Raw genomic sequence first — 27,921 nt, 5'->3', positions numbered from 1 at the left:
GACTGCAAATCCTATCAGACGCATACACATCCAGAGCCAGCCATGGGGAAGCCAGAACACCTCAACCTGTATGTGATTCTGTCTGTATGCGTCGTCATATGCAGCTCACATGTGGTGGATTGGACTTACCAAGGTAAGACAAGTAGCGGATGGGTGAGCTTATGTTGTATTCTTATTCATGTTTATAGACTCAGCATTGTCACTGTGAATGTTATACATGTAGCCTTTGTAACGTGAACAGATTTGTATGTACAAACTTTCAGCACTAAACATGTAAGGCTCTGTTCACATTACATGACAAATGTATTTGCCAAATATATTCAGCTGTTTCCATGATCTTCTGCACACAGTATGACTTCCATTGTGAAAAAATATACTGCATAGTAAAGATTAGTGCGGCATTCGTTGCTTTTCTACATAGTATGAAAGATATACAGTCCTTACACTCCTTACTCTATAGCTAGACAATATAACACTATGGGCAAAAGCCAAAACCATAATCTGAATGTTATATGAACAGAGACTAAAAATACTGTATATACTCGAGTATAAGACAAATTTTTCAGTCTAGTTTTTGTGCTGAAAAAGCCCCCCTCGGCTTATATTCGAGTCACCAAAAAAAAAAAAATTTTTTTTTTTTTTTTTTAGGAGGAGGAGTCTATGACCAGCCATAATATTAATGTATAGAATCCCCCATAAAATAGTGGAAAAAAAAAAGAAGATTTAAAAATAAATAAATAAATAAAAGTTGTAAATCCCTCCTTTCGCTAGAATACATACAAAAGTAGAAAATGACTGCGAAACACATACACATTAGGTATCCCTGTGTCTGACAGTGCCCGGTCTACTGAATATAGGGGATCTGCAATGCTCCTGTTCCATCGGGAAGGGGTTAATAGGAGCACTGCAGATACCCTATATTCAGCCAGGCTGAATTCCAAGTGGGGGGAAGAAAAAACCTCAGTCCTCAAGCTCAGGGAAGGGGCAGACAGACAACCAAAACACCCCCTCCCCTTCCCCAGCACCCAGCATCTACTGCACCCAAAAACTCCGACCATTTTAATTTTTGAAATTTTCCAGCAGCTGCTGCATCCCCCCCCCCCCCCCCTCGGCTTATACTCGAGTCAATTTTTTGCCAGTTTTTTTGTGGTAAAATTAGGGGCCTCGGCTTATATTCAGGTCGGCTTATACTCGAGTATATACAGTATATAATATTTTGCTGCAATATTTTTGGCAAATTTGTTTTTGGAATTCCTACGATTCCCCAAACACATCGATAGAGATGTAACATGAAGCTCCTGGGCGCCAATGCAAAATCTGTAGGAGGTTCCCCAAATATAGTAGAATATTTATATTACTTGTCTACTCATATTGGGACGTAGGGGTGACTCACTGCACCTGCTCAAGATACACGGAGATATCTGTGATCAGAGAGGGGTCATTCTATGGTCTCACCTTTGAGATATTGGGAATCCAATACTCTTTCTGTGGTGAAAATTGCAAATTGGGTCAATGCATAATATAGTTCTACAGGAAAATATTCTATAATTGCAACTTATTTATTGTCATCTCTGCTTATGAGTCCAATGGGTGGTCCTAAGCAGTGATTGACATCTATCTCTATATACACACTCTTACAAGGCCTGTATTCCACTAACCTGACCATGTTTGACCAGTATAGTAGGGGGTCATGAGCTTTTTACTATTTTTAAACATCAAAGAGTATAAAATGTTCAGGAAAGGACAAACCCACTGAGGAAATGTTTGTACCGCACTCACTAATGTGTCGCAATGGCCCTTTGATCCAGTAGAAGCAAAAAAACTTTTGAGGTTGCCAAATATCCTCAATAATAGTTATAGATTTGCTTTCAAAAATAGAAGAGTTATTAGTTTATTATTGTCAATTAACAAAATGAAGTGAATGAAGAAAAGAGAAATCTAAATCCCATGAATATTTGGTGTGACCTTTACCATGGAACTTCCATCTGTTCTCGGTACTCACAGACAGTTCTAGAAGGAACTCGGCAGGGAGATTGTTCCAGCCATCTTGGATAACTAAGCCCAGATCTTCTGTGGATGTCGGCTTGCTCCAATCTGTCTGTCTCTTCATGTAATCCCAGACAGACTGGATGATGATGAGATCAGGGCTCTGTGTGGGCTATATCATCACTTCCATAAATATATGTATTGTGACACTAATGTAGGATCGGCTGTGTAGGGGAGGTATATTGTTCTCCTATGTGAAGTAGCAGACGGGGCCTCACCTGCTTATTAATTAGTTAGTTACTTGGTTACAAAGACACCTCTCTCCTTCTCTCTCTCTGCCTTGAGACACAGAAAGTCAGTCTGTGTGAGAGACATGTGTAAACAAGATGCAAGGAGAAGCTCTACAACTGCTAGCTAGAGATGTTTATTAACTGTCGCACAGGCCAGGATTTTATGTTGTAGCTGTTTGTATAATTCTCATTCATGAGACTACTTCATAAATACACCTGTCATCAGTGATCTGCTTGAATCAATGTCTTATTCTTTGTTTACAGAGGGAGAAGTAGATGAAGCGAACTGGGGTAAAAAATATCCCCTGTGTGATGCAACACACCAGTCCCCCATTGATATTCAAAAGAAAAAAGTTGTACACAAATCTAGCCTTGGTCCCCTGACTTTAGAAGGCTATGAAGGACCGTTGTATGGAAACTTCCAGATCACCAACAATGGCCATTCAGGTAATCCATGTTTGTGTATGTTTTCATGAGTATTATTAATATCGAGATGATCTTTGTACATTGGTGAGGACAAATATTTTTCATGGCCATGTTTTGTAGAATAATTCATGTTAATGGGAGGACATCTCTATTGTCCATGTGTACACCTGTTTTTTGGAGCAATGTAGAGGGTTTTTTTTACTAACCAGCCCATGTCTGGGTAATTGTACGGCCTCTTAACACTCGGGTCAATGTTCAGAGTGAAATGTAATTGGGAGTATTTAGTGTGGTTGTACTTTGTGTGCAAATGTTAGTTCAGGGGAAAGTAAACACATCACAAGGGGCGAGTAATGGGATTTATGTCAGCTTTACACCATCCATGCAGTTTTGAAAGCTTACAGAGTATATGAGCACAATTATGTACGATGGATTCATATCCAACCTATATTTTGTGTAGATGGGTCAATGAAGCAATACTCTGCACTTTCACAGCATAGACGGGGGGCAATAAGCAGTCTGTACATGGTGGTACTATGAAGGGGATTAGGTTATACAGTCATCTTGAGAAATGTGGAAGTAAACATTAGCAGATCCGGCATAGTCACCAGGGATAGCAATGCCCTCACTTCAGCACACTCTAGAATATAGGTTTTTATTAAATAATTTCAATCCCTGTGAAGAAATAATTTTTATTTTTTCTTGTAGATTGTGAGCCCCATATAGAGCTCACAATGTACTTCTTTTTTTTCCCCTATCGGTATGTCTTTTGGAATAGTAAGTAAATGCACACAAACATGGGGAGAACATACAAACTCATTGCAGATGTTGTCCATGGCAGGATTCAAACCCAGGACTCCAGCGCTGCAAGGTTGCAGTGCTAACCACTGAGCCACCATGTTGCCCCCAGTGTGAAATAATAATTGTGGATCACCTTTCCTTAGAATTTTGCCGTTTCTGTTCCTCCTAGAATTTTTTTTTTTTTTTTTTTAAATTGTATCAACTGGATGTTCGAGGTTTTGGGTGTGTCCCTACGTACTCTGATATTGTCCAATCAGCGCTGTCAGTCTCAGACTCAGTAGGGACACACCCCTTTGGCAAAGGGATGGCCTAGTTGTTAATAGCAGAAAAACAAAGCAACACAAAGAACAAATTTGTAGATTTCCATATATATACTGTATATTCATTATACCTCCTGTAAGCAGTCTCTTTAAGCTGAAAACATTGATTTAGAAAATTTGCAAATTTTTGACTTCGGTTACTATGTAGGTTGGCATGTTGAGTACATTTTTAACACCCTCTTCTTTCTTGGCTGATGCAGTTATTTTCGAGGTAGGGGCTGAAGACACGAAATAGTTGCACGGACATATCTGCATCGATTCACTCATACACATCCTATTGACACGCTATGATATCAGATAGTTACATTTTTGATCAGGTTATTTGGAATTAACCTCCAATTAGGACAGACTTTTCCATTTCCATAGAACTGCCTGTTCCGTTGGAACTTTGGACCGCCCAAACTGTTATATCCAACATCATGCACCCATACAGCAATGGCCAGTCTCCTATCGGCCCCCTAACATCTGAGGATTGGAATTTTAAAATATTACATTTCTCTATCAATATTATTTGCCATGTGCAATGTCCTCCCTCCAGAGATGTAACTTTTATAATACTGGGGACTTGTCCTGTAGCAACGCAGCCTTTGGATCCCCTTAGACACCACTGCCTAGGTGTGGCTGCTAGTTCTGCTACCTGTCCACCTCCCATAGCTATATATTGTTACCGCTTTATTTATCTCTAAGGGACTGATGGAGAAAGCTGAGTACAGCGTTTGGCTACTATTTTAGCCCCATGGAAGTGAATGGGTTGGCACTGCAAAGTGCAATCTGCTGCATCACGTATATAGGACACAAGGGACCGCCATTCATGTGATTGGTGGGGGTTCCAGTTGTTGCCCTGTGACTAGGGTATAACTTGCAGTAACTAGAATACCTCTTTTAGGGCTACCCCGCAGTGCATTTTTCAGTCCATTCCCCGGGTCCCCTCACTCACATTCTCCTCATTTGAAGTCCATGCTATCAGACTTTTCCGCCCACTCTCCTTACGTGTAGCCGTGATCTACCGCCCACCTGGCTCACCCTACCAATTTTTGGACCACTTTGCTTCTTGGCTTCCCCACTTTTTATCCAGTGACATTCCTACCCTCATCATGGGTGACTTTAACATCCCTATTGCCCCCCCTCACTCCTCGGCTGCCTCACAGTTTCTCTCATTAACCACTTCTCTTGGTCTCTCACAATGTTCTTCTTCCGTCACACATATAGATGGTAACACGATTGATCTAGTCTTCCATCGACTCCTCACAGTCTCTAAATTTTCTAACTCTTCTCTGCCGCTCTCTGACCACAACCTTCTATCTCTCACCATCAGTGCTCTCTCCCCTTCACAAGACGCCCCTACCCATCACACATATAGGAACTTGCGTGCTATTGACACCCAGCACCTCTCAGATACTCTACAGTCCTCCCTGTCCCCCATCTCTTCAATCTCCTGTCCCAATCTGGCCACCAGTCACTATAATGAAACCCTCAAAAATGCATTGGATGAGGTTGCTCCCCCCTCCACTCGTAAAGTTCCACATAGGAGGCAGCAACCCTGGCACACGCCACAGACACGATTTCTCCAGCGATGCTCTAGGTGTGCCGAACGTCTCTGGCGAAAATCACACTCACCTGCAGATTTCCTCCACTTCAAGTTTATGCTTAAAACATATAGCTCTGCCCTTTACCTCGCCAAACAAGACTATTTCACCGCCCTCATCTCTTCTCTCTCCAGCAACCCTAAAAGGCTTTTTGAAACCTTTCACTCCTTACTCACACCCAAGGAACAGACGCCATTCACAGACCTTAGTGCTGATGACCTGGCCATGTATTTCCATGATAAAATTGATAAGATCTGTCAGGAAATTACTGCCCAAGCCCCAGGTGGCATTGACTCCCACACCTACGATAGTACTGATCCCCTCACCAGCCGCACTTCAGACTGTCCATTCTCATCTTTTGAACCTGTTACAGAAGAGGAAGTCTCCCAGCTACTTTCTTCATCTCGCCCCACAACCTGCAGTAGTGACCCTTTCCCCTCACACCTTCTCCAATCTCTGTCCCCTGCTGTCAATACTTACCTTACTAAAATATTTAACCTTTCTCTCTCTTCTGGAATCTTCCCATCCTCCTTCAAGCATGCTGTTATAACCCCGCTACTGAAAAAACCCTCCCTGGACCCATCCTGTGCTGCTAACTATCGACCCGTCTCTAACCTCCCCTTCATCTCTAAACTTTTGGAACGCCTGGTTTATTCTCGGTTAATTCGTTATCTCTCTGCTAACTCTCTGCTTGACCCCTTACAATCTGGTTTCCGCGCTCTGCACTCTACTGAAACAGCTCTCACAAAAGTCTCTAATGATCTACTAAAGGCTAAATCCAATGGTGACTTCTCTCTTCTTATTCTTCTGGACCTCTCTGTAGCTTTTGACACTGTTGACCATCAACTTCTCCTCACTATGCTCCGCTCAGTCGGCCTCAATGACACTGCACTCTCCTGGTTCTCCTCTTATCTCTCAGACCGCACTTTCAGTGTATCATTCGCGGGCTCTGTTTCCTCCCCTCTTTCCCTTGCTGTTGGGGTTCCTCAGGGCTCGGTCCTCGGCCCCCTGCTCTTTTCTCTCTACACAGCCCCCATTGGACAAACAATCGCCAGATTTGGCTTCAGGTACCATCTTTATGCTGATGACACCCAATTATACACATCTTCCCGTGACATCACCCCTGCACTCATACAGAACACCAGTGACTGTCTCTCTGCTGTCTCTAATATCATGTCCTCGCTCTATCTGAAACTAAATCTCTTTAAGACTGAACTACTACTGTTTCCACCATCTAACAGATCTGTCCCTGATATATCCATTGCAGTCTCAGGCCTTACTATAACTCCTAGGCAGCATGCCCGCTGCCTCGGGGTCATATTTGACGCAGACCTTTCCTTCACCCCTCATATTGAATCACTCGCACGTTCATGTCACCTCCACCTCAAAAACATCTCCAGAATACGCCCTTTCCTTACCAGTGATACACTAAAGACACTTATTGTCTCTCTGATTCATTCTCGCCTTGACTACTGTAACTCCTTACTAATCGGTCTTCCCCTCACTAAACTCTCCCCTCTACAATCTATTCTGAATGCAGCAGCCAGGCTCATCTATCAGGCTAGACGCTACAGCGATGCCTCTGGTCTGTGCCAGTCACTACACTGGCTGCCTATTCATTATAGAATAAAATATAAAGTTATTACTCTCATCCACAAGGCTCTCCATAAAGCCGCACTTCCCTACATTTCTTCCCTCATCTCTGTCTACCGCCCAACCCGTGTTCTCCGCTCACTCAATGATCTAACACTTACATCCTCTATTATCAGAACCTCCCACGCTCGTATACAAGACTTCTCCCGAGCTGCACCACTTCTCTGGAATGCTCTACCCCGGACAATAAGATTAACTCCCAACTTCTACAGTTTCAAACGCAAACTAAAGACGCATCTTTTCAGACAGGCCTATCACAATTCCTAATGCACAAAATTGTCTGAACACTGTATAAGCAATGCTGCCCATGCTACCTCTTGTGTCACCCCCTCTACCTCATAGATTGTAAGCTCTTTTGAGCAGGGCCCTCAGTCCCATTGTGTGAAATGACGTTCTTTGTTATGTATGTCTGTCTGTATCTGAACCCTATAAATTGTACAGTGCTGCGGAATATGTTGGCGCTATATAAATAAAATGTATTATTATTATTATTATTACCCGTTGTTTAAAGGGCATATTATTTGTTTCTCACAAACACAATGAATAATACCTAAGCCCAAGTGCCTCTCGTAGTGAGCTATGGTTACAAATATTTGTTTAATTTCATTTTATTGGCAGATTTTTTGTTTTTGTCAATAATGGAGTTTGAAGCCTGAACCTCCACCCTGAACCACAGTTTGTTAATGTTGCAACCTTTACAATATTAGTTATACAATAAACAGGGCTACAAAGTGTAATTCTATGTTCCAAGCAAGTTTGTTTTAGAGATTGAGATAGTAACATTGGTCATAACCCCATATGTGATCAATGATTGGACTCATACAACCTTTTAAGGAGATCCAGAAACGATGCACCTACAAATGATCCCTGATACAAAACAGGAGATTCCCACCATCAACAACTACACACAAGTCAGACTCACTTCTGTAAAGCTACCTTGCTTGGCTTTATTTTACTTGCTGCTCCTTGTATCATTGTTATTTACATGCAGTGAATCTGTGAACAAACTACATTTCCCATAATTCATGGGAAGGAGGGTGTACTGTGTGTGGGGGAAGATGTGGGGTTCAGGGTGTACTGTGGGGGATGTGGGGTGCTAGGTTGACTGTATGGGGGAGATATGTGGGATGCAGGGTGAACTGTGTGTGAGGGGAAGATGTGGGGTTCAGGGTGTGAGGCGATGTGGGTTGCAGGGTTGACTGTAGGTGGGGTAGAGATGTGGGGTGCAGTGTGTACTGTGGAGAGCAGGGTGTACTGTGGGGGAGAGAGATGGGGTGCAGTGTGTACTGTGTGTTGGGGGAGTTGTAGGTTCAGGGTGTACTGTGGGGTGCAGTGTGTATTGTGGGGGGTTGTGGGGTGCAAGGTTGACTGTGTGTGGGGGAAAGATGTGGGATGCACGGTGAATTGTGTGTGAGGGTAAGATGTGGGGTTCAGGGTGTACTGTGGGGGTTGTGGGGTGCAAGGTGTACTGTGGGGGAGAGATGTGAGGTGTAGTGTGTTCTGTGAAGAGAGAGATGTGGGGTGCAGGGTGTACCCAATGGGAAGAGTCAATTTACAAGTGAGTGGAGCTAAATTGGTTGCGGCCCGCCCACATTTTGCCCCTCTTTCTGTCCTTTAAAAGTTTGGAGGTATGCATAAGACCGCAAATAAAAGATAAGTAAAGTATACACATACATTAGCATTTCTCCACTACACATGTCTGAGTTTATAATAAGAGATGGAAAACATACTTGACGTAATCCAGTAATTGGGCAATCCGGGCGCAATGCCAGTCCCACCTGGAGTTACCTAACACCTTATTAGCACCTTTTTGAACTAAAAAGAAGGAGTAAGAAAAATACAAAGTGGAGATCTACTTAATTATAAACCGTCTGCAGATCATAAGCTATCATTCCAGAACAGGTAGTAAACTAACAGGTGGACACCTGGATGCTACAACCAATAAGACTGTTATCTGGGCCTTTCTGAAGTGTCTGCACTATAGTTCTGGGTGTACAGCCAAGTTTCTATATTGGAGATATAGCCGCTATCTTTACATGAAATAGAACATTTAATGCACATAATATTAGAGGTAACTAGTGATGAGCGAATCAGTTGGAACATCCCCAGTATACCAAACTATTTAACAAAACCAAATAATTTGGGATTCATCTTGCATGAACTAAAATGGCTGCCAAAAGTAGACAATAGCAGGACTACCACCACTATTATCAGAGTGATATGCAGTAGCGGTAGTGGCTCTCCTGAGACTGGCCCGCAGGAGCACAGGGTTCTTCTAGTAGCCATCCACCTGGCCCTTGGAAAGCCCAACACCATTGTGAGCCTATTACTGTATAACACTACTTCTCTGTCTTGTGTTTTCAAAATTTCCAGTGCAAATAACACTCCCGCCATCCATGAAAGTTACAAAGGGACTGCCGCACACCTACACCGCGGTACAAATGCACCTGCATTGGGGAGGCCTGGATCTGGAGACCAGCGGCTCTGAGCACACTGTTGATGGCATGAGATACATGGCAGAGGTGAGCACTTATATATGTATATAAAATTTGTCATATGTTCTATGATATGGACCTATCCTGTGGGACAAACCCTGTAAAGGGATCCTGTCAATTTTTTTCTGCCTATCATGTAGTAATAGCCTTAAAAAAGGCTATTCTTTTCCTACCTTTAAATGTCTTTTCCTCACCGCCATTCAGTATATAATCCAGTTTTCGTCGGTATGCAAATGAGTTCTATCGCAGCACTGGGGGCGGGCCCCAGTGCTCAAACAGTACTGGGGGCGTCCCCAATGCTGCGAGAGAACTCTCCAGCGCCGCCTCCATCTTCTTCAGGAACGGAACTTCTTTTGGTGGTGGCTTCAAACTTCTAGGCCTCGGGCCTAAGGCAAAGCTGACTGCGCATGCCCGCCGCCACAGGAAAATGACCGCTTACACAGTATTGTAAGCGGCTATTTTCTTGTGGCCGGCAGGCACGTGCATTCGGCTGCCCGAGGCCTAGAAGTTTGAAGCCACCGCCGGAAGAAGATGCAAAGAAGATCCGATCCTGAAGAAGGTGGAGGTGGTGCTGGAGAGTTCTATCGCAGCATTGGGGTCGCCCCGAGTGCTGTTTGGGCGCTGGGGCCCGCCCCCAGTGCTGTGAGAGAACTTATTTGCATACCGACGAAAACCGGATTATATACCGAACGGTGGCGCTAAGAAGACATCTAAAGGTAAGAGAAGAATAGCCTTTCTTAAGGCTATTCCTACGTGGTAGGAAGAAAAAATTGAGTTTTAATGATAGGATCCCTTTAAGGATGTAGATACATTGTTTATTAAGCTAATAATTCAATACTTGCCATTCCAGCTGCATATCGTGCACTATAACTCAGACTTGTACAAAACGTTTGATGAAGCCAAAGACAAACCACAAGGCCTAGCCGTACTGGCTTTTCTGTATGTGGTAAGTAATGCAATAAAAGGACGGATTATGGTAAGCACAAAATACATGGCCAATGGCAATACAGAAATCTACACGGTATATAGTAAAGGGCAGGAGGAGAGATTACTGCTTACTGGCTTCAGGACACACATGATCATTACACAGTCACCCTATGACTAAGGATTATGTAAATCAATATTCAATTCAGGCACTCGATAACGTAAGATGCTTTATTCTCACATTTCAGTGTTAGGTAATCGTACATCAAAGAAATGCAAACCAATGAAATGTTAACGTTTTTGATTCACAAAAGACCTTCATCAGACTGCATTGCCAAAGAATTTCGGAGAATAAACTGGAGCTAGATGGAGAAAATGTGTGAGTATACCGCCATAGGAAATGTCTGCTCTTTTTTCCTATAGGGGTATACTTGCACATTTTCTTCATCTAGCTCACTGGTTCTTAACCAGGGTTCGATCGAACCCTAGGCCCTATGCACGGTTCATTTTGTGTACCAGTAAAAAAACATATACCTATGTCTTGGAAAAAAATCCTATTTGATTTATCACTAAAGAAGGGTTCGGTGAATGTGCATATGACACTGGTGGGTTCGGTACCTCATACAAGGTTAAGAACCACTGGTCTAGATCCAGCTTCTTCTCTGAAAGTCATTGGCAATCCAGTCTGATGAAGGTCCTTTGTGGACCAAAAACTGTTAACATTTCATTGGATTATATTGCTGTGATTTATCTAACAACCAAGGACCATATAGGACCATACCAGTGATGTAAAAAAAGCAATCCTCCTAATAAGTCAGAAAACTCCCATGTGCCAGAACTGAAATCCACGCCAGTCATGAGCTGGTGTAGCTTTCGTGATTGAATCACACCACATTTCCTGTGTGAGTAAAAATGATGTTATTAGGCTGAGACGTATTCACTAGAGATGAGCGAACACTAAAATGTTCGAGGTTCGAAATTCGATTCGAACAGCCGCTCAATGTTCGTGTGTTCGAATGGGTTTCGAACCCCATTATAGTCTATGGGGAACAGATACTCGTTAAGGGGGAAACCCAAATCCGTGTCTGGAGGGTCACCAAGTCCACTATGACACCCCAGGAAATGATGCCAACACCTCTGGAATGACACTGGGACAGCAGGGGAAGCATGTCTGGGGGCATCTAACACACCAAAGACCCTCTATTACCCCAACATCACAGCCTAACAACTACACACTTTACACACTCAATACCACCTCTCTGACAGTAGGAAAACACCTTGAAACATGTGTATTTGGCACTTGCAGTGAGGAGAGCTTGTCACCAGCAGTGAATTTGGCCCTTGTAGTAAGTTGAGGTTGGCACCAACATTTGTTTTGAAAATCAGGGTGGATTGAGCCTCTAACCAGCAGAGTTTGGGCAAATTCATGGTGGAGGGAGCCTCTAAACACCCCAGTTTGGGCAAATTCATGGTGGAGGGAGCCTCTAAAAAACCCAGTTTGGACCAATTCATGGTGGAGGGAGCCTCTAACCAGCCCAGTTTGGACCAATTAATGGTGGAGGGAGCCTCTAAACAGCCAAGTTTGGACCAATTCATGGTGGAGGGAGCCTCTAAAAACCCCAGTTTGGACCAATTCATGGTGGAGGGAGCCTCTAACCAGCCCAGTTTGGGCAAATTCATGGTGGAGGGAGCCTCTAACCAGCCCAGTTTGGACCAATTAATGGTGGAGGGAGCCTCTAAACAGCCAAGTTTGGACCAATTCATGGTGGAGGGAGCCTCTAAAAACCCCAGTTTGGACCAATTCATGGTGGAGGGAGCCTCTAACCAGCCCAGTTTGGGCAAATTCATGGTGGAGGGAGCCTCTAACCAGCCCAGTTTGGACCAATTAATGGTGGAGGGAGCCTCTAAACAGCCAAGTTTGGACCAATTCATAGTGGAGGGAGCCTCTAAAAACCCCAGTTTGGACCAATTCATGGTGGAGGGAGCCTCTAACCAGCCCAGTTTGGGCAAATTCATGGTGGAGGGAGCCTCTAAACAGCCCAGTTTGGGCACATTCATGGTGGAGGGAGCCTCTAACCAGCCCAGTTTGGACCAATTAATGGTGGAGGGAGCCGCTAAACAGCCCAGTTTGGACCAATTCATGGTGGAGGGAGCCTCTAAAAACCCCAGTTTGGACCAATTCATGGTGGAGGGAGCCTCTAAAAAAACCCAGTTTGGACCAATTCATGGTGGAGGGAGCCTCTAACCAGCCCAGTTTGGACCAATTAATGGTGGAGGGAGCCTCTAAACAGCCAAGTTTGGACCAATTCATGGTGGAGGGAGCCTCTAAAAACCCCAGTTTGGACCAATTCATGGTGGAGGGAGCCTCTAACCAGCCCAGTTTGGGCAAATTCATGGTGGAGGGAGCCTCTAAACAGCCCAGTTTGGGCACATTCATGGTGGAGGGAGCCTCTAACCAGCCCAGTTTGGACCAATTAATGGTGGAGGGAGCCGCTAAACAGCCCAGTTTGGACCAATTCATGGTGGAGGGAGCCTCTAAAAACCCCAGTTTGGACCAATTCATGGTGGAGGGAGCCTCTAAAAAACCCAGTTTGGACCAATTCATGGTGGAGGGAGCCTCTAACCAGCCCAGTTTGGACCAATTAATGGTGGAGGGAGCCTCTAAACAGCCAAGTTTGGACCAATTCATGGTGGAGGGAGCCTCTAAAAACCCCAGTTTGGACCAATTCATGGTGGAGGGAGCCTCTAACCAGCCCAGTTTGGGCAAATTCATGGTGGAGGGAGCCTCTAAACAGCCCAGTTTGGGCACATTCATGGTGGAGGGAGCCTCTAACCAGCCCAGTTTGGACCAATTAATGGTGGAGGGAGCCGCTAAACAGCCCAGTTTGGACCAATTCATGGTGGAGGGAGCCTCTAAAAACCCCAGTTTGGACCAATTCATGGTGGAGGGAGCCTCTAAAAAACCCAGTTTGGACCAATTCATGGTGGAGGGAGCCTCTAACCAGCCCAGTTTGGACCAATTAATGGTGGAGGGAGCCTCTAAACAGCCAAGTTTGGACCAATTCATGGGGGAGGGAGCCTCTAAAAACCCCAGTTTGGACCAATTCATGGTGGAGGGAGCCTCTAACCAGCCCAGTTTGGGCAAATTCATGGTGGAGGGAGCCTCTAAACAGCCCAGTTTGGGCAAATTCATGGTGGAGGGAGCCTCTAACCAGCCCAGTTTGGACCAATTAATGGTGGAGGGAGCCGCTAAACAGCCCAGTTTGGACCAATTCATGGTGGAGGGAGCCTCTAAAAACCCCAGTTTGGACCAATTCATGGTGGAGGGAGCCTCTAAACAGCCCAGTTTGGGCAAATTCATGGTGGAGGGAGCCTCTAACCAGCAGAGTTGGTGGAAATCAGGGTGGAGGGAGCCTCTAACCAGCAGAGTTGGGGGAAATCAGGGTGGAGGGAGCCTAGTATTAGCAGAATTGTGCAACGCTTATGGTGGATGAGGATGCGGAGGAATTGGAGAGGTTGAGTACAGACATGGAGTTTCATGTTGGGGTGCTTTACACAGGTGGGCACAAAAATGACGGCTCTACCCAGTGGTGGTTCATTTTTATCAAAGTGAGCCGGTCGGCACTCTCAGCTGACAGACGGGTGCGCTTGTCAGTGATGATGCCACCGGCTGCACTGAACACCCTCTCAGATAGGACGCTGGCGGCAGGACAGGACAGCACCTCCAAGGCATATAGGGCAAGTTCAAGCCACAGGTCCAACTTCGACACCCAATACGTGTAGGGCGCAGAGGGGTCGGAGAGGACAGGGCTGTGGTCGGAAAGGTATTCCCGCAACATGCGCCTATACTTCTCACGCCTGGTGACACTAGGACCCTCCGTGGCGGCACTTTGCCGAGGGGGTGCCATCAAGGTGTCCCAGACCTTAGACAGTGTGCCCCTCGTTTGTGTGGACCGGTGAGAACTTGGTTGCCTACTGGAGGAACTGCCCTCCCTGCCGCCAACGTCACATGCTGGAAACATCTCCATCATATTCTGCACCAATTGCCTGTGGCAAGCATTGATGCGATTGGCCCTCCCCTCTACCGGAATAAAAGACGAGATGTTGTTTTTATACCGGGGGTCAAGGATAGCAAAGATCCAGTACTGGTTGTCCTCCATGATTTTGACAATACGCTTGTCGGTTGTAAAGCACCCCAACATGAACTCAGCCATGTCTGCCACAGTGTTAGTTGGCATGACTCCTCTGGCCCCACCGGAAAGTTCAATCTCCATTTCCTCCTCATCCTCCATGTCTACCCATCCGCGCTGCAACAATGGGACGATTCGAAGTTGCCCGGAAGCCTCCTGTATCACCATCACATCATCGGACAACTCTTCTTCCTCCTCCTCCTCCTCCTCCATTAAACGCAGTGAAGCGGACAGATGTGTGGACCTACTCTCCAGCTGTGACGGATCGGATGCTATCCCTAACTCCTCTGTGTGATCTGAGTTATCCCTGATGTCAATCAGGGATTCTCTCAGAACACACAAGAGCGGGATTGTAAGGCTCACCATCGCATCCTCAGAGCTCACCCTCCTTGTGGACTCCTCAAAGACCCGTAGGATGTCACAAAGGTCTCTCATCCATGGCCACTCATGGATGTGAAACTGAGGCAGCTGACTTTGTGGCACCCTAGGGTTTTGTAGCTGGTATTCCATCAAAGGTCTCTGCTGCTCAACCACTCTATTCAACATCTGAAACGTTGAGTTCCAGCGTGTGGGGACGTCGCACAAAAGCCGGTGTTGTGGCACATGCAGGCGTTGCTGGAGAGATTTTAAGCTAGCAGCGGCTACTGTCGACTTGCGAAAGTGGGCGCACATGCGCCGCACTTTCACCAGTAGCTCTGGAACATTGGGGTAGCTCTTTAGGAAACGTTGCACCACTAGGTTGAAGACGTGGGCCAGGCATGGAACATGTTGGAGTCCGGCAAGCTCCAGAGCTGCTACCAGGTTCCGGCCGTTATCACAAACGACCATGCCTGGGCCCAGGTGCAGCGGCTCAAACCATATTGCCGTCTCATCGAGGAGGGCATCCCTCACCTCGGAGGCAGTGTGCTGTCTGTCCCCCAAGCTGATCAGCTTCAGCACAGCCTGCTGACGTCTACCAACGCCAGTGCTGCAACGTTTCCAACTCGTAGCTGGGGTCAATCTAACAGCGGAGGAGGAGGCGGTGGCGGAGGAGGAGGCGGTGGCGGAGGAGGAGGCGGTAGAGGAGGAGGAGGAGGGGGGTGTTCTTCTCGTGTCCCTGCCAGGAATGTTAGGCGGGGAGACGAGGTACACCGGGCCAGTTTGGGAAGCAGTCCCAGCCTCAACTACATTCACCCAGTGTGCCGTCAGTGAAATGTAGCGTCCCTGTCCGCATGCACTTGTCCACGCGTCGGTGGTCAAGTGGACCTTTGTGCAAAGCGCGGAACTAAGGGCCCGCCTGATGTTGAGTGACACGTGCTGGTGCAAGGCGGGGACGGCACACCGGGAGAAGTAGTGACGGCTAGGGACGGCATAGCGAGGTGCCGCAGTTGCCATCAGGTCCAGGAAGGCGGGAGTTTCAACAAGCCGGAACGCCAACATCTCCTGGGCCAGCAGTTTAGCGATGTTGGCGTTCAAGGCTTGCGCGTGTGGGTGGTTAGCAGTGTATTTCTGCCGCCGCTCCAATGTCTGAGAGATGGTGGGTTGTTGTAAAGAAACGCCTGATGGTGCCTTTGATGGTGCAGGAGAAGGAGATAAGACAGGACCAGGGGAGGATGAGGTAGAAGTCAACAAAGTGGCGGAGGCAGATGAAGTGGTGTCCTGGCTCGTCCTCTGGAGTGCATCGCCAGCACAGTCAGCAGTGGCAGTGGCAGAGGCAGAGGCAGTGGCAGAGGCAGTGGCAGTGGCGTGAACGGCAGGCGGCCTTTGTCCTGCCGTTGCTGCCTGCCACTGATTCCAGTGCTTGGATTCCAAATGACGGCGCATTGAAGTGGTGGACAGGTTGCTCTTCTCAGAGCCCCTAATCAATTTCGAGAGGCAAATTGTGCAGACAACACTATATCTGTCCTCGGCGCATTCCTTGAAAAAACTCCACACCTTCGAGAAACGTGCCCTCGAGGTGGGAGTTTTTCGGGGCTGGGTACGAACTGGAACATCTTGGGAGATTCCGGGTGTGGCCTGGCTTCGCCTAAGCTGCTGACCTCTGCCTCTGCCTCTAGCTACCCTTTTTGGTGCTGCACCTGCCTCAACATCCACACTACTTTCCCCGCTTGACATCCCCCCTGTCCAGGTCGGGTCAGTGTCCTCATCATCCACCACTTCCTCTTCCAACTCCTGTCTCATCTCCTCCTCCCGCACAATGCGCCGGTCAACTGGATGCCCTGACAGCAACTGCGTCACATCATCGTCGATGAGGGTGGGTTGCTGGTCATCCACCACCAAATCGAACGGAGATGGAGGAGACTCTAGTGTTTGAGCATCTGGACACAGATGCTCCTCTGTTAGGTTCGTGGAATCGTGACGTGGAGAGGCAGGTTGAGGGACAATGAAAGGAGCGGAGAACAGCTCTGGGGAGCAGGGACAGTTTGGGTTATTGTTCTGTAAAGCTTCGGAATTTTGGGAGGAAGGAAGACAAGACTGTTGGGTAATAGGAGGAGAGGAGGCAGAGTCTGACTGGCTGCTGGACAATGTGCTGTAAGCGTTCTCTGACAGCCATTGCAAGACCTGTTCCTGGTTCTCGGGCCTACTAAGGTTTGTACCCTGCAGTTTAGTTAATGTGGCAAGCAACCCTGGCACTGTGGAGTGGCGCAATGCTTGCTGCCCCACAGGAGTAGGCACGGGACGCCCTGTGGCTTCACTGCTACCTTGCTCCCCAGAACCATTCCCCCGACCTCGCCCACGGCCTCGTCCACGTCCCTTTCCGGGAGCCTTGCGCATTTTGAATTCCTAGTTAGAAATTGGCACTGTATACCAGTAGTAAAAATTGTGGGTGCACGTAACCCCAATATATTCTTTGAATTACCAGTCAGAAACTGGCACTATATGGCAGTAGCAAGAAATGAGGGTATTTATAACCCCAATATATTCTTTGAATTCCCAGTCAGACAATGGCACTGTATACCAGTAGTAAAAATTGTGGGTGCACGTAACCACAATATATTCTTTGAATTACCAGTCAGAAACTGGCACTATATGGCAGTAGCAAGAAATGAGGGTATTTGTATTCCCAATATATTCTTTGAATTCCCAGTCAGACAATGGCACTGTATACCAGTAGTAAAAATTGTGGGTGCACGTAACCACAATATATTCTTTGAATTACCAGTCAGAAACTGGCACTATATGGCAGTAGCAAGAAATGAGGGTATTTATAACCCCAATATATTCTTTGAATTCCCAGTCAGACAATGGCACTGTATACCAGTAGTAAAAATTGTGGGTGCACGTAACCACAATATATTCTTTGAATTACCAGTCAGAAACTGGCACTATATGGCAGTAGCAAGAAATGAGGGTATTTATAACCCCAATATATTCTTTGAATTCCCAGTCAGACAATGGCACTATATACCAGTAGCAAGAAATGAGGGTATTTATAACCCCAATATATTCTTTGAATTCCCAGTCAGACAATGGCACTGTATACCAGTAGTAAAAATTGTGGGTGCACGTAACCACAATATATTCTTTGAATTACCAGTCAGAAACTGGCACTATATGGCAGTAGCAAGAAATGAGGGTATTTATAACCCCAATATATTCTTTGAATTCCCAGTCAGACAATGGCACTGTATACCAGTAGTAAAAATTGTGGGTGCACGTAACCCCAATATATTCTTTGAATTCCCAGTCAGACACTGGCACTATATGGCAGTAGCAAGAAATGAGGGTATTTGTATTCCCAATATATTCTTTGAATTCCCAGTCAGACAATGGCACTGTATACCAGTAGTAAAAATTGTGGGTGCACGTAACCCCAATATATTCTTTGAATTCCCAGTCAGACACTGGCACTATATGGCAGTAGCAAGAAATGAGGGTATTTGTATTCCCAATATATTCTTTGAATTCCCAGTCAGACAATGGCACTGTATACCAGTAGTAAAAATTGTGGGTGCACGTAACCACAATATATTCTTTGAATTACCAGTCAGAAACTGGCACTATATGGCAGTAGCAAGAAATGAGGGTATTTGTATTCCCAATATATTCTTTGAATTCCCAGTCAGACAATGGCACTGTATACCAGTAGTAAAAATTGTGGGTGCACGTAACCCCAATATATTCTTTGAATTCCCAGTCAGACACTGGCACTATATGGCAGTAGCAAGAAATGAGGGTATTTGTATTCCCAATATATTCTTTGAATTCCCAGTCAGACAATGGCACTGTATACCAGTAGTAAAAATTGTGGGTGCACGTAACCCCAATATATTCTTTGAATTCCCAGTCAGAAACTGGCACTATATGGCAGTAGCAAGAAATGAGGGTATTTGTATTCCCAATATATTCTTTGAATTCCCAGTCAGACAATGGCACTGTATACCAGTAGTAAAAATTGTGGGTGCACGTAACCACAATATATTCTTTGAATTACCAGTCAGAAACTGGCACTATATGGCAGTAGCAAGAAATGAGGGTATTTGTATTCCCAATATATTCTTTGAATTCCCAGTCAGACAATGGCACTGTATACCAGTAGTAAAAATTGTGGGTGCACGTAACCCCAATATATTCTTTGAATTCCCAGTCAGACACTGGCACTATATGGCAGTAGCAAGAAATGAGGGTATTTGTATTCCCAATATATTCTTTGAATTCCCAGTCAGACAATGGCACTGTATACCAGTAGTAAAAATTGTGGGTGCACGTAACCCCAATATATTCTTTGAATTCCCAGTCAGACACTGGCACTATATGGCAGTAGCAAGAAATGAGGGTATTTGTATTCCCAATATATTCTTTGAATTCCCAGTCAGACAATGGCACTGTATACCAGTAGTAAAAATTGTGGGTGCACGTAACCACAATATATTCTTTGAATTACCAGTCAGAAACTGGCACTATATGGCAGTAGCAAGAAATGAGGGTATTTATAACCCCAATATATTCTTTGAATTCCCAGTCAGACAATGGCACTGTATACCAGTAGTAAAAATTGTGGGTGCACGTAACCCCAATATATTCTTTGAATTACCAGTCAGAAACTGGCACTATATGGCAGTAGCAAGAAATGAGGGTATTTGTATTCCCAATATATTCTTTGAATTCCCAGTCAGACAATGGCACTGTATACCAGTAGTAAAAATTGTGGGTGCACGTAACCCCAATATATTCTTTGAATTACCAGTCAGAAACTGGCACTATATGGCAGTAGCAAGAAATGAGGGTATTTATAACCCCAATATATTCTTTGAATTCCCAGTCAGACAATGGCACTGTATACCAGTAGTAAAAATTGTGGGTGCACGTAACCCCAATATATTCTTTGAATTACCAGTCAGAAACTGGCACTATATGGCAGTAGCAAGAAATGAGGGTATTTGTATTCCCAATATATTCTTTGAATTCCCAGTCAGACAATGGCACTGTATACCAGTAGTAAAAATTGTGGGTGCACGTAACCCCAATATATTCTTTGAATTACCAGTCAGAAACTGGCACTATATGGCAGTAGCAAGAAATGAGGGTATTTATAACCCCAATATATTCTTTGAATTCCCAGTCAGACAATGGCACTGTATACCAGTAGTAAAAATAGTGGGTGTATATAGCCCCAATTCTATTGCTAGGGGACTTGCAGGGTATTTCTGGGGTGAAGGTGGGGGGGCACACCGTTGGAACGGGTATCGGGGTATATATCGGGTATACGGGAATACACTGACAGTGTATTCCATTCAGGATCCTGGGAAAGCTGGGTTGCGGCGATTGAGCCCGTCAGTGCCACGTTACACTGACAAGCTTCTCCCTGGAATTTAGCTCTTATAAGAGCTGTTGTGGTTGTCTTCTCCTTCCTATCCTAGCCTGTCCCTGCCTACCCAGAATCTAAGCCCTAGCTAGCTGGACGGAAACCTCCGTCCTCGGTGAATTGCAAGCTCAGAATGACGCGAACCTGGGCGGCGCTGTTCTTTTAAATTAGAGGTCACATGTTTTCGGCAGCCAATGGGTTTTGCCTACTTTTCTCAACGTCACCGGTGTCGTAGTTCCTGTCCCACCTACCCTGCGCTGTTATTGGAGCAAAAAAGGCGCCAGGGAAGGTGGGAGGGGAATCGAGTAATGGCGCACTTTACCACGCGGTGTTCGATTCGATTCGAACATGCCGAACAGCCTAATATCCGATCGAACATGAGTTCGATAGAACACTGTTCGCTCATCTCTAGTATTCACCCCCGGTCTGCCTTCAAAAAGAGTGGCAAGTGAGGCACAAAATGAATGAAGTGGCACTTTTATGTGTAGTGAACCAAATATGTCCCACATTAACACCCACCTATGACAGTGATGGCGAAATTCTTAGAGACCGAGTGCCCAAATTACAACCCAAAACCGAGTAACTTATCACAAAGTGCCAACACGGCAATTTAACCTTAATACTGTGCGGATCCACAATTGTGGACAATTAAGGACCTGCAAAATACAGTCGTATGAATGGGGCTTTACAGAGCTTACCATATTGCAAACAACTTTGTACTGCATTTAGTACTTTTGAACAATTACTGTTCACTGTTTACATAACACAGATCTGTTTTATAGTGACCACGCAATGTTGTTATCACCTGTAATAATATCACGTCTGTTATAAAAATAGATACTGTGTGATATAAATAGTGAAGGACTCCCACACAGTACAATCTGCTCCACAGTGAACCCCACACAGTACAATCTGCTCCACAATAGCCCCCACACAGTATAATCCGCTCCACAGTAGCTTTTACACAGTACAATCTGTTCCATAGTGGCCCCCACACAGTACAATCTGCTCCACAGTGACCCCCACACAGTACAATCTGCTCCACAGTAGCTCTGTGGAGCTACTGTACGTCATGGGTCGCATGGGGATGTATAGAGCGAGCTCACACGCTGAGCTCGCTCCATACACGGCAGATGCCGGCTGTATAATACAGCCAGGACCTGCCACTAACAGCAGCGGTCGGTGCCCGAGCCGATCGCTGCTGTTAACCCTTTACACACTGCGGTCAAACGTGACCGCAGTGTGTAAACGGCGCCGGCGGCATGGGCACCGCCATGTTTCGCCGATTGCCGCCCTCCTGAACGTCACAAGAGGGCGGTGATCGGTTGCTATGACAGCCGGAAGCCTATTGAAGGCTTCCAGGCTTGTCTCTGCACTAGATCTATTAGACGATGCCAGAGGCCAGAGGCAGCGTCTAATAGAAGTGCTGCGATTTTCCTATTCACTGTAATACTGTAGTATTGCAGTGAATAGTATGAGCGATCAGACTCCCTAGGTTTCAAGGTACCTAAGGGGTCTGATCATAAATGTAACAGAAGAAAAAAAAAAGTTTTTAAAAGTATTAAAAAAATAAAAAAAATATAAAAGTTCAAATCACCCCCCTTTCCCTAGATCAGCTATAAAAGTAATTAAAGAACATTAAACATAAACATATTAGGTATCCCTGCGCTCCAAAATGCCTGAACTATTAGAATATTAAAACATTTATCCCGTACTGCGAACGGCGTAGCGGCAAAAAAAATAAAAACAGCCAAAAAGCGTTTTTTTCAACACTTTGCCTCCTATAAAAAATTGAATAAAAAGTGATCAAACCATCGGATCTTTCCCCAAATGGTATCAATAGAAACATCATCTTGTCCCGCATAAAAAGACACCACAACCAGCTCCATACATGGAAATATGAAAAAGTTACAGGTGTTAGAACATGATGACACAAATTTTTTTTTCTATTTTGCAAAGTTTATCATTTTTTTAAAAGTATCAAAAAATTTCAAATACTATATAAATTTGGTATCACCGCGTTTGTACTGACACGTAGAACACAGGTAACATGTCATTTGTACCAAACAGTGAATGCTGTAAAAATTAAACCCATAAGAAAATGGCGCAAATGCATTTTTTCTCCAATTGCGCCTCATTCTGAATTTTTTTCCAGCTTCCCAGTACATTGCACAGCATATTGAATGGTGCCATTACAAAGTACAATTTGTCCCGCAAACAATAAGCTATCATGTGACTCTGTGAACTGAAAAATGAAAAAGTTATGGCTCTTGAAATGTGAGGAGGGAAAAACGAAAATGCGAAACCAAAAAATGGCCTGGTCCTTAAGGGGTTAAAAAGTACAATCTGTTCCACAGTGGCCCATACACAGCATAATATGCTCCACAGTGGCCCCCACACAGTATAATCTGCACCACAGTAGCTTTTACACAGTACAATCTGCTCCACAGTGGCCTCCACTTTTTTAATTCTTCTGTTTGTAGGGTTTCTCTATTGATGAAGCCTAAAAAAGGCCTTCAATGTCTGGCCCCAGAAACCCATTTAATGAATTTATTACATGCCAAGCAATATCCTAGCAAAATGGTATAATAGGAATATAGATTTCCTGTGTCTGCAGTATATAGTAGCCTGTATCTTGTCAATACACTGCTGAAACAGGCTGTTATCATTTGCATTGACCCGTGAATATGAATATTACTTTATATGTACAATTCATAGCCAAACCTGATAGGGGAGATAGTGCTATATGGGCAATTCTTCCTATCAAGGCAATGGAAACAATGATGGAACCTGACAGATCTGGTTGTCAGTCAATGGGGTCTATAGGACACTGATGGTACCTGTTGGGGCTCTGGCTTCATGTCTTCAGCTGCAAACCACAATGCAAATGTGAATAGTGGAAATTTTTTATTCATTATTTTTAGGACGGGAATTTTGAAAACACCTATTACAGCGAAATTATTTCCAAGCTATCCAAGATCCGTTACGCAGGTATGACGCCAAACTTTATATATGTGTATTAAAAGTAAGGAAAGCGACAAAGGGGGCAATTTATGTATTAAGATACGTCTTCATGATCCCTGTATTGCTGGAGATTACGGTATATAGCATGTGTGCATGTGGTCATCTACCCAAATAGTGTTGTGGCCCCCTGGCAGATTTCCAACTAAAGTGTTGCAGCACCCCTGTTGAGAATCATGTATGTGGACAGCACATGTACGTGAAATGCAGACGTGTGAATAGGGCCTAAACCTAGTCCTGCTCAGGTTGACTATTTGTCTAATTTGCTTTGGGTTTCCATGTATAAACATCTTCTTGATTTTTCTCATTTCAGGCCAAGTAACGGAAATTAAATCACTTAATCCCTTGGCTATGTTACCTGAAGACCTGGACCGGTATTATCGCTACGATGGCTCCCTCACCACTCCCCCGTGTACAGAGAACGTGCTGTGGACCGTATTTGACTCTCATATCGTCCTCTCTCATACTCAGGTGAGATATGATCACCGGCCATATTATGATGTAGTTATTAACCCCTTCCCGCTTTGTTATATTTTTTTTACTCCCCACATTCCAAAAGCCATAAATGATGCCTGAATTATAGACCAGCTGGTGCAGATATCCGTTCAGGTTAATCAGTACACAGCGTGGGGTCCAAAAATGTAAACAATTGTTGGACTACATGCTGTGTAGTCAGGGGTGAACCTAGCCCTGCTTGTACTATACAAGTAACTGTGCATGCACTGATACCTACTCATAGGTACTCGAGTGTAGTCATGTGCTGACCCATGAAAAATGGAACATACGGCACCCACATGGCATCCATGTGCAGTTTAATAAAGTGAATATCACATGTACTATTATAAGGATTAGTGTCATAACGTTTATCGGATTGATGGTCCCTATAAGGATGGCGTTCAGGTATTTCCTATCTTCAGCATCTCCATAGTTATATATACACAGTGCTATTGTTTCCCCTGCAACAAAGATGTTACTGGTATTATCTGCTAACGCCCAAGGAGTAATAATCTGTTACCGCCATTTAGTGAACCTGTCACGACAAACAGACTTTATTTTGAGTATAAATCCATGCATGCAGAAAGTACAATGAGTACTGATATAACTGCTGTAGTAAATACAGTCCTCATGCAATAAAACTTCATAGAGTCCTACACTGCACTGTTCCTCTGTTAACCTTCCTGGAAATGTATGAGTAAATTGTCAATTGGGGACTATCTTTTGGCTGTTTTTGCACATTTTTGCGGACATTTAATGCACATCTTTAATAAGTGAACACTCAAAATATGGATGTGTTAGGGTCGACGACACTGAGGTTTTTTTTTGGCCGGGATTTTGACGCCGAATCCACCTCAAAATCCTCGCCAAAAAATTATGTGTGCATTGACTCTATGTCAATAAGGTATGCCTGTACACAGCTGTTTGTTTGCCCTCCAGTCTTTCCAAGAACAACACCCCCCGACACCTTTATAGTAACACAGACATGGAGGTCACAACCCACTAGCAATGGAGAGGAAACCAACTAGTGCTGGATCCAAGGGCCCTATAAACACTGTAGCCCATTGCTTGTTGCAGTCCCTGACCTTTCTGTATAGCCATAAACATGAAACTTTGAGCAAACCAGTCCATGGATACCTTTGCACGTGTATATGCAGAGTTTATCTGTCATCTGTTGCAACACAAGACCAGATTTATGAGCCATTTATTTGTCCCCATTGCCCTTAGTTATAGTAATATCCTTCACAGTCCTCGCTCTGTTATGGTGACTTTGGTAATTATAGGCTAGATAACAGACTCTGCCTGGATTTCTGGTATTAGTTATACATAGATACATTATAATTTCTAGTGTTTTATCCGGACACGTCAGTTTAGTTGTCACATTTGTCCCCATAAAATCTCTACAGATCAAATTGCTGGAGGGGACATTGCTGGATTGGGACAATCATACCTTGCGTAATGATTACCGCCATACGCAGCCACTGAATGATCGGGTTGTGCAATCTTCTTTCCAAGTGAAATTATCTAAAGGTAAGTGAACTGCACCTCCTTATAGTATGTGTATGATATGATATGGTCAAGGGGGTATCGTCACTCCATAGGGAGAGACCACCATATAGGTGTCTGGAGTCTTATTAAGCCATGAGCGCTCCACTGTAAAGAATGATAGATCGCAACAGCAAGATTGGAGTTGATTTGTGATCTGTCACAAATCTGGTGGTGACGTCTATTAATAGAATGGAGTGGAGGGTTTTTTTCAATCACAACTGTGTAATGTTACTTTAAGGCGGGTTGCACATGACCATGTGCTAGCCGCAGGTTATGAAGAAACAGCATGGCCGGCACATGAGTCATCCATATGTCGTCCCCGTGCCCGGCCCGGTCCTGAAGTGGTTCACAAATAACTGGTGTAAACACTATAGTAAATGTGGCCGTACAGTATATGTCTATGCACTAAATCCGGTGGGTCTACAGACTCAAAGTCTCATGTCCGAGACTCAGTAGTGTAAAGCAGCCATATGTGAGTGTTCGTTGTAAGATGACGTGTGAATGTGTTTCATCCTAGAATTCTGCCAGCTAGAAATCACCAATAAACTGAGTCAAATCGAGACTGAACTTTTAGACGTGAAAAGAAAAGTGGTGACTGATCCAGTAAAAGGTCGTTCAGGTAAGTGGAAATCCAATCTTTATAGTACCTGACTGTCCATAAGCATAGAGCCTGGAGATCATTGGCTTTATTCTAAGCAGAGAAGATAGGGCTCCATACACACAATGCATTGTGTGTATTATTGTTTATTTATTTATATAGCACCATTAATTCCATGGTGCTTTACATTTGAGGGTTCACATATAGTACACAAAATATACAAACAGATATGATGCTAGCAATGACCGACTGGCACAGTGGGGTAGAGGGCCCTGCCCGTGAGGGCTTACAATCTCTTGCATTGATGTTTATTAGCTGGTTTATCTGCAAAACATGTGGCCAATAACAAGTTCTAGCCGGGTTCACCATTACAGAAACCGCCGAAAATCGGCAGACAGAAAAGTTCTGCATGGATTACTTTTTTCTCCACCGCTTAAGTATTGAATCAGTAGACCCCACTACTTAGGGTTAGTTCAAATGGGGAGCGAAAGCACGGATTTTGGCACCGAGAGTGACGCAGGGAGCCGTGTCACTCTGGGGTCAAAACCCACCTGTCACGACTGTAGCGGTTTCTGACAGTTGCAGTTTCCCCCTTCAGAGTAGGCTCAAATGAATGGGCCGACCCCGGAGGTCGCTGCCGTAAGGCGGACGTTGAGCCGCGGAATCCACCTGAAGAGAGGGCAGCCCGGTAGGTAGCTGGGCCATAGACCACCATTGTGAGGGGGCGGATTATGGCGTAGATTACGCGCCATAATCCACCTCCTCTATGCCCGTGTGAACTAGCCCTTATAATGGGGTTTGCCGGTGTCCGTGTGTAACTGCTGTTGTAGCAGTCCAGCTTTTCTTTGTACAGGTCCCTCGCTGGACCTGAATGATGGAGACTATAGCACCAATGTGAACCTACTGAAAGCTATAACTAATGAATGTAGAAGCAAATACAGCCTGCTAAACTGGGGAATATATAGAGTATATTGTATGTGTATATATAGATAGATAGATAGATAGATAGATAGATAGATAGATAGATACCATAGATAGATAGTAGGGCTGGTAGGTTTTCCTAAAAATGTTTGATGGTCTCTATTCCCCCATGACTTCTCTGTTTTGCATGTCATGCCAAGGAACTTGCTATAATCCCTAACCTCATCTACATCTCCTTGTGTTCTTTCTCCATTAGGTTCTCCTTCCGTTCCCAGCTATCCCTTGTTCCATTTCACCAGCACTCACCCAGCTGCCCACGTGGAAGTTCATCCCCTTAAAGCTTTAGACTTGACTCAATTTACCCTTTGTATGTGGGTGAGAACCAAGCACGAAGGCAATCAGAAAGTGTTTTCTTACTCCACTGCAAACACTGAACACGAACTGGTCTTGAGTATAGGGTCTGGTATATATCTATGGATTGGAGGCCAATCTGTTGACTTCAACCTCCATCACAGGTCAGAGGAATGGGTTCATTACTGTGTCCGATGGGAGTCTTCCTCTGGTCGCAGTGAACTTTGGGTGAGTGGGCTTCACGGGAAAGAGAAGATTCTCCAGAAAGGATATGTCCTTAAACCTGGAGGTGTAACTCTTCTGGCCAAAGACCGATTTAATCTCTTGGGATTGTTTGATAACAGCTTCATTGGAAAGTTAAGTAATCTTAACCTCTGGGGCCACCTACTAAGTGCTCAAGAGATTTCAGCATTGAGTAAATGTCAAGTAACAGAGCTAAAAGGTGACCTAATATCTTGGGGCACCACCTCTATGACTGTATCTGGTGGAGTCATTCTTGAGCCAGATGATAGCTGTTGAATCATTTTAAAGACT

At 44.8% G+C, this 27,921-nt stretch overlaps 1 protein-coding gene across 1 annotated transcript; it reads left to right on the top strand.

Moving 5' to 3' along the window:
- Positions 1-27,917, top strand: CA6 (carbonic anhydrase 6). The gene is made up of 9 exons (XM_075278454.1): positions 1-133; positions 2,541-2,723; positions 9,433-9,581; positions 10,405-10,500; positions 23,378-23,444; positions 23,788-23,945; positions 25,376-25,499; positions 26,035-26,136; positions 27,293-27,917. Exons 1-9 carry the CDS (start codon positions 43-45, stop codon positions 27,904-27,906), a joined length of 1,584 nt encoding a protein of 527 aa, XP_075134555.1. The 5' UTR covers positions 1-42; the 3' UTR covers positions 27,907-27,917.
- Positions 27,918-27,921: the final 4 nt, after the last annotated feature.

This window comes from Leptodactylus fuscus, chromosome 6, assembly GCF_031893055.1.
Source record: "Leptodactylus fuscus isolate aLepFus1 chromosome 6, aLepFus1.hap2, whole genome shotgun sequence".
Lineage (NCBI taxonomy): Eukaryota > Metazoa > Chordata > Amphibia > Anura > Leptodactylidae > Leptodactylus > Leptodactylus fuscus.
This window is presented reverse-complemented; position numbering and strand designations above follow the sequence as displayed.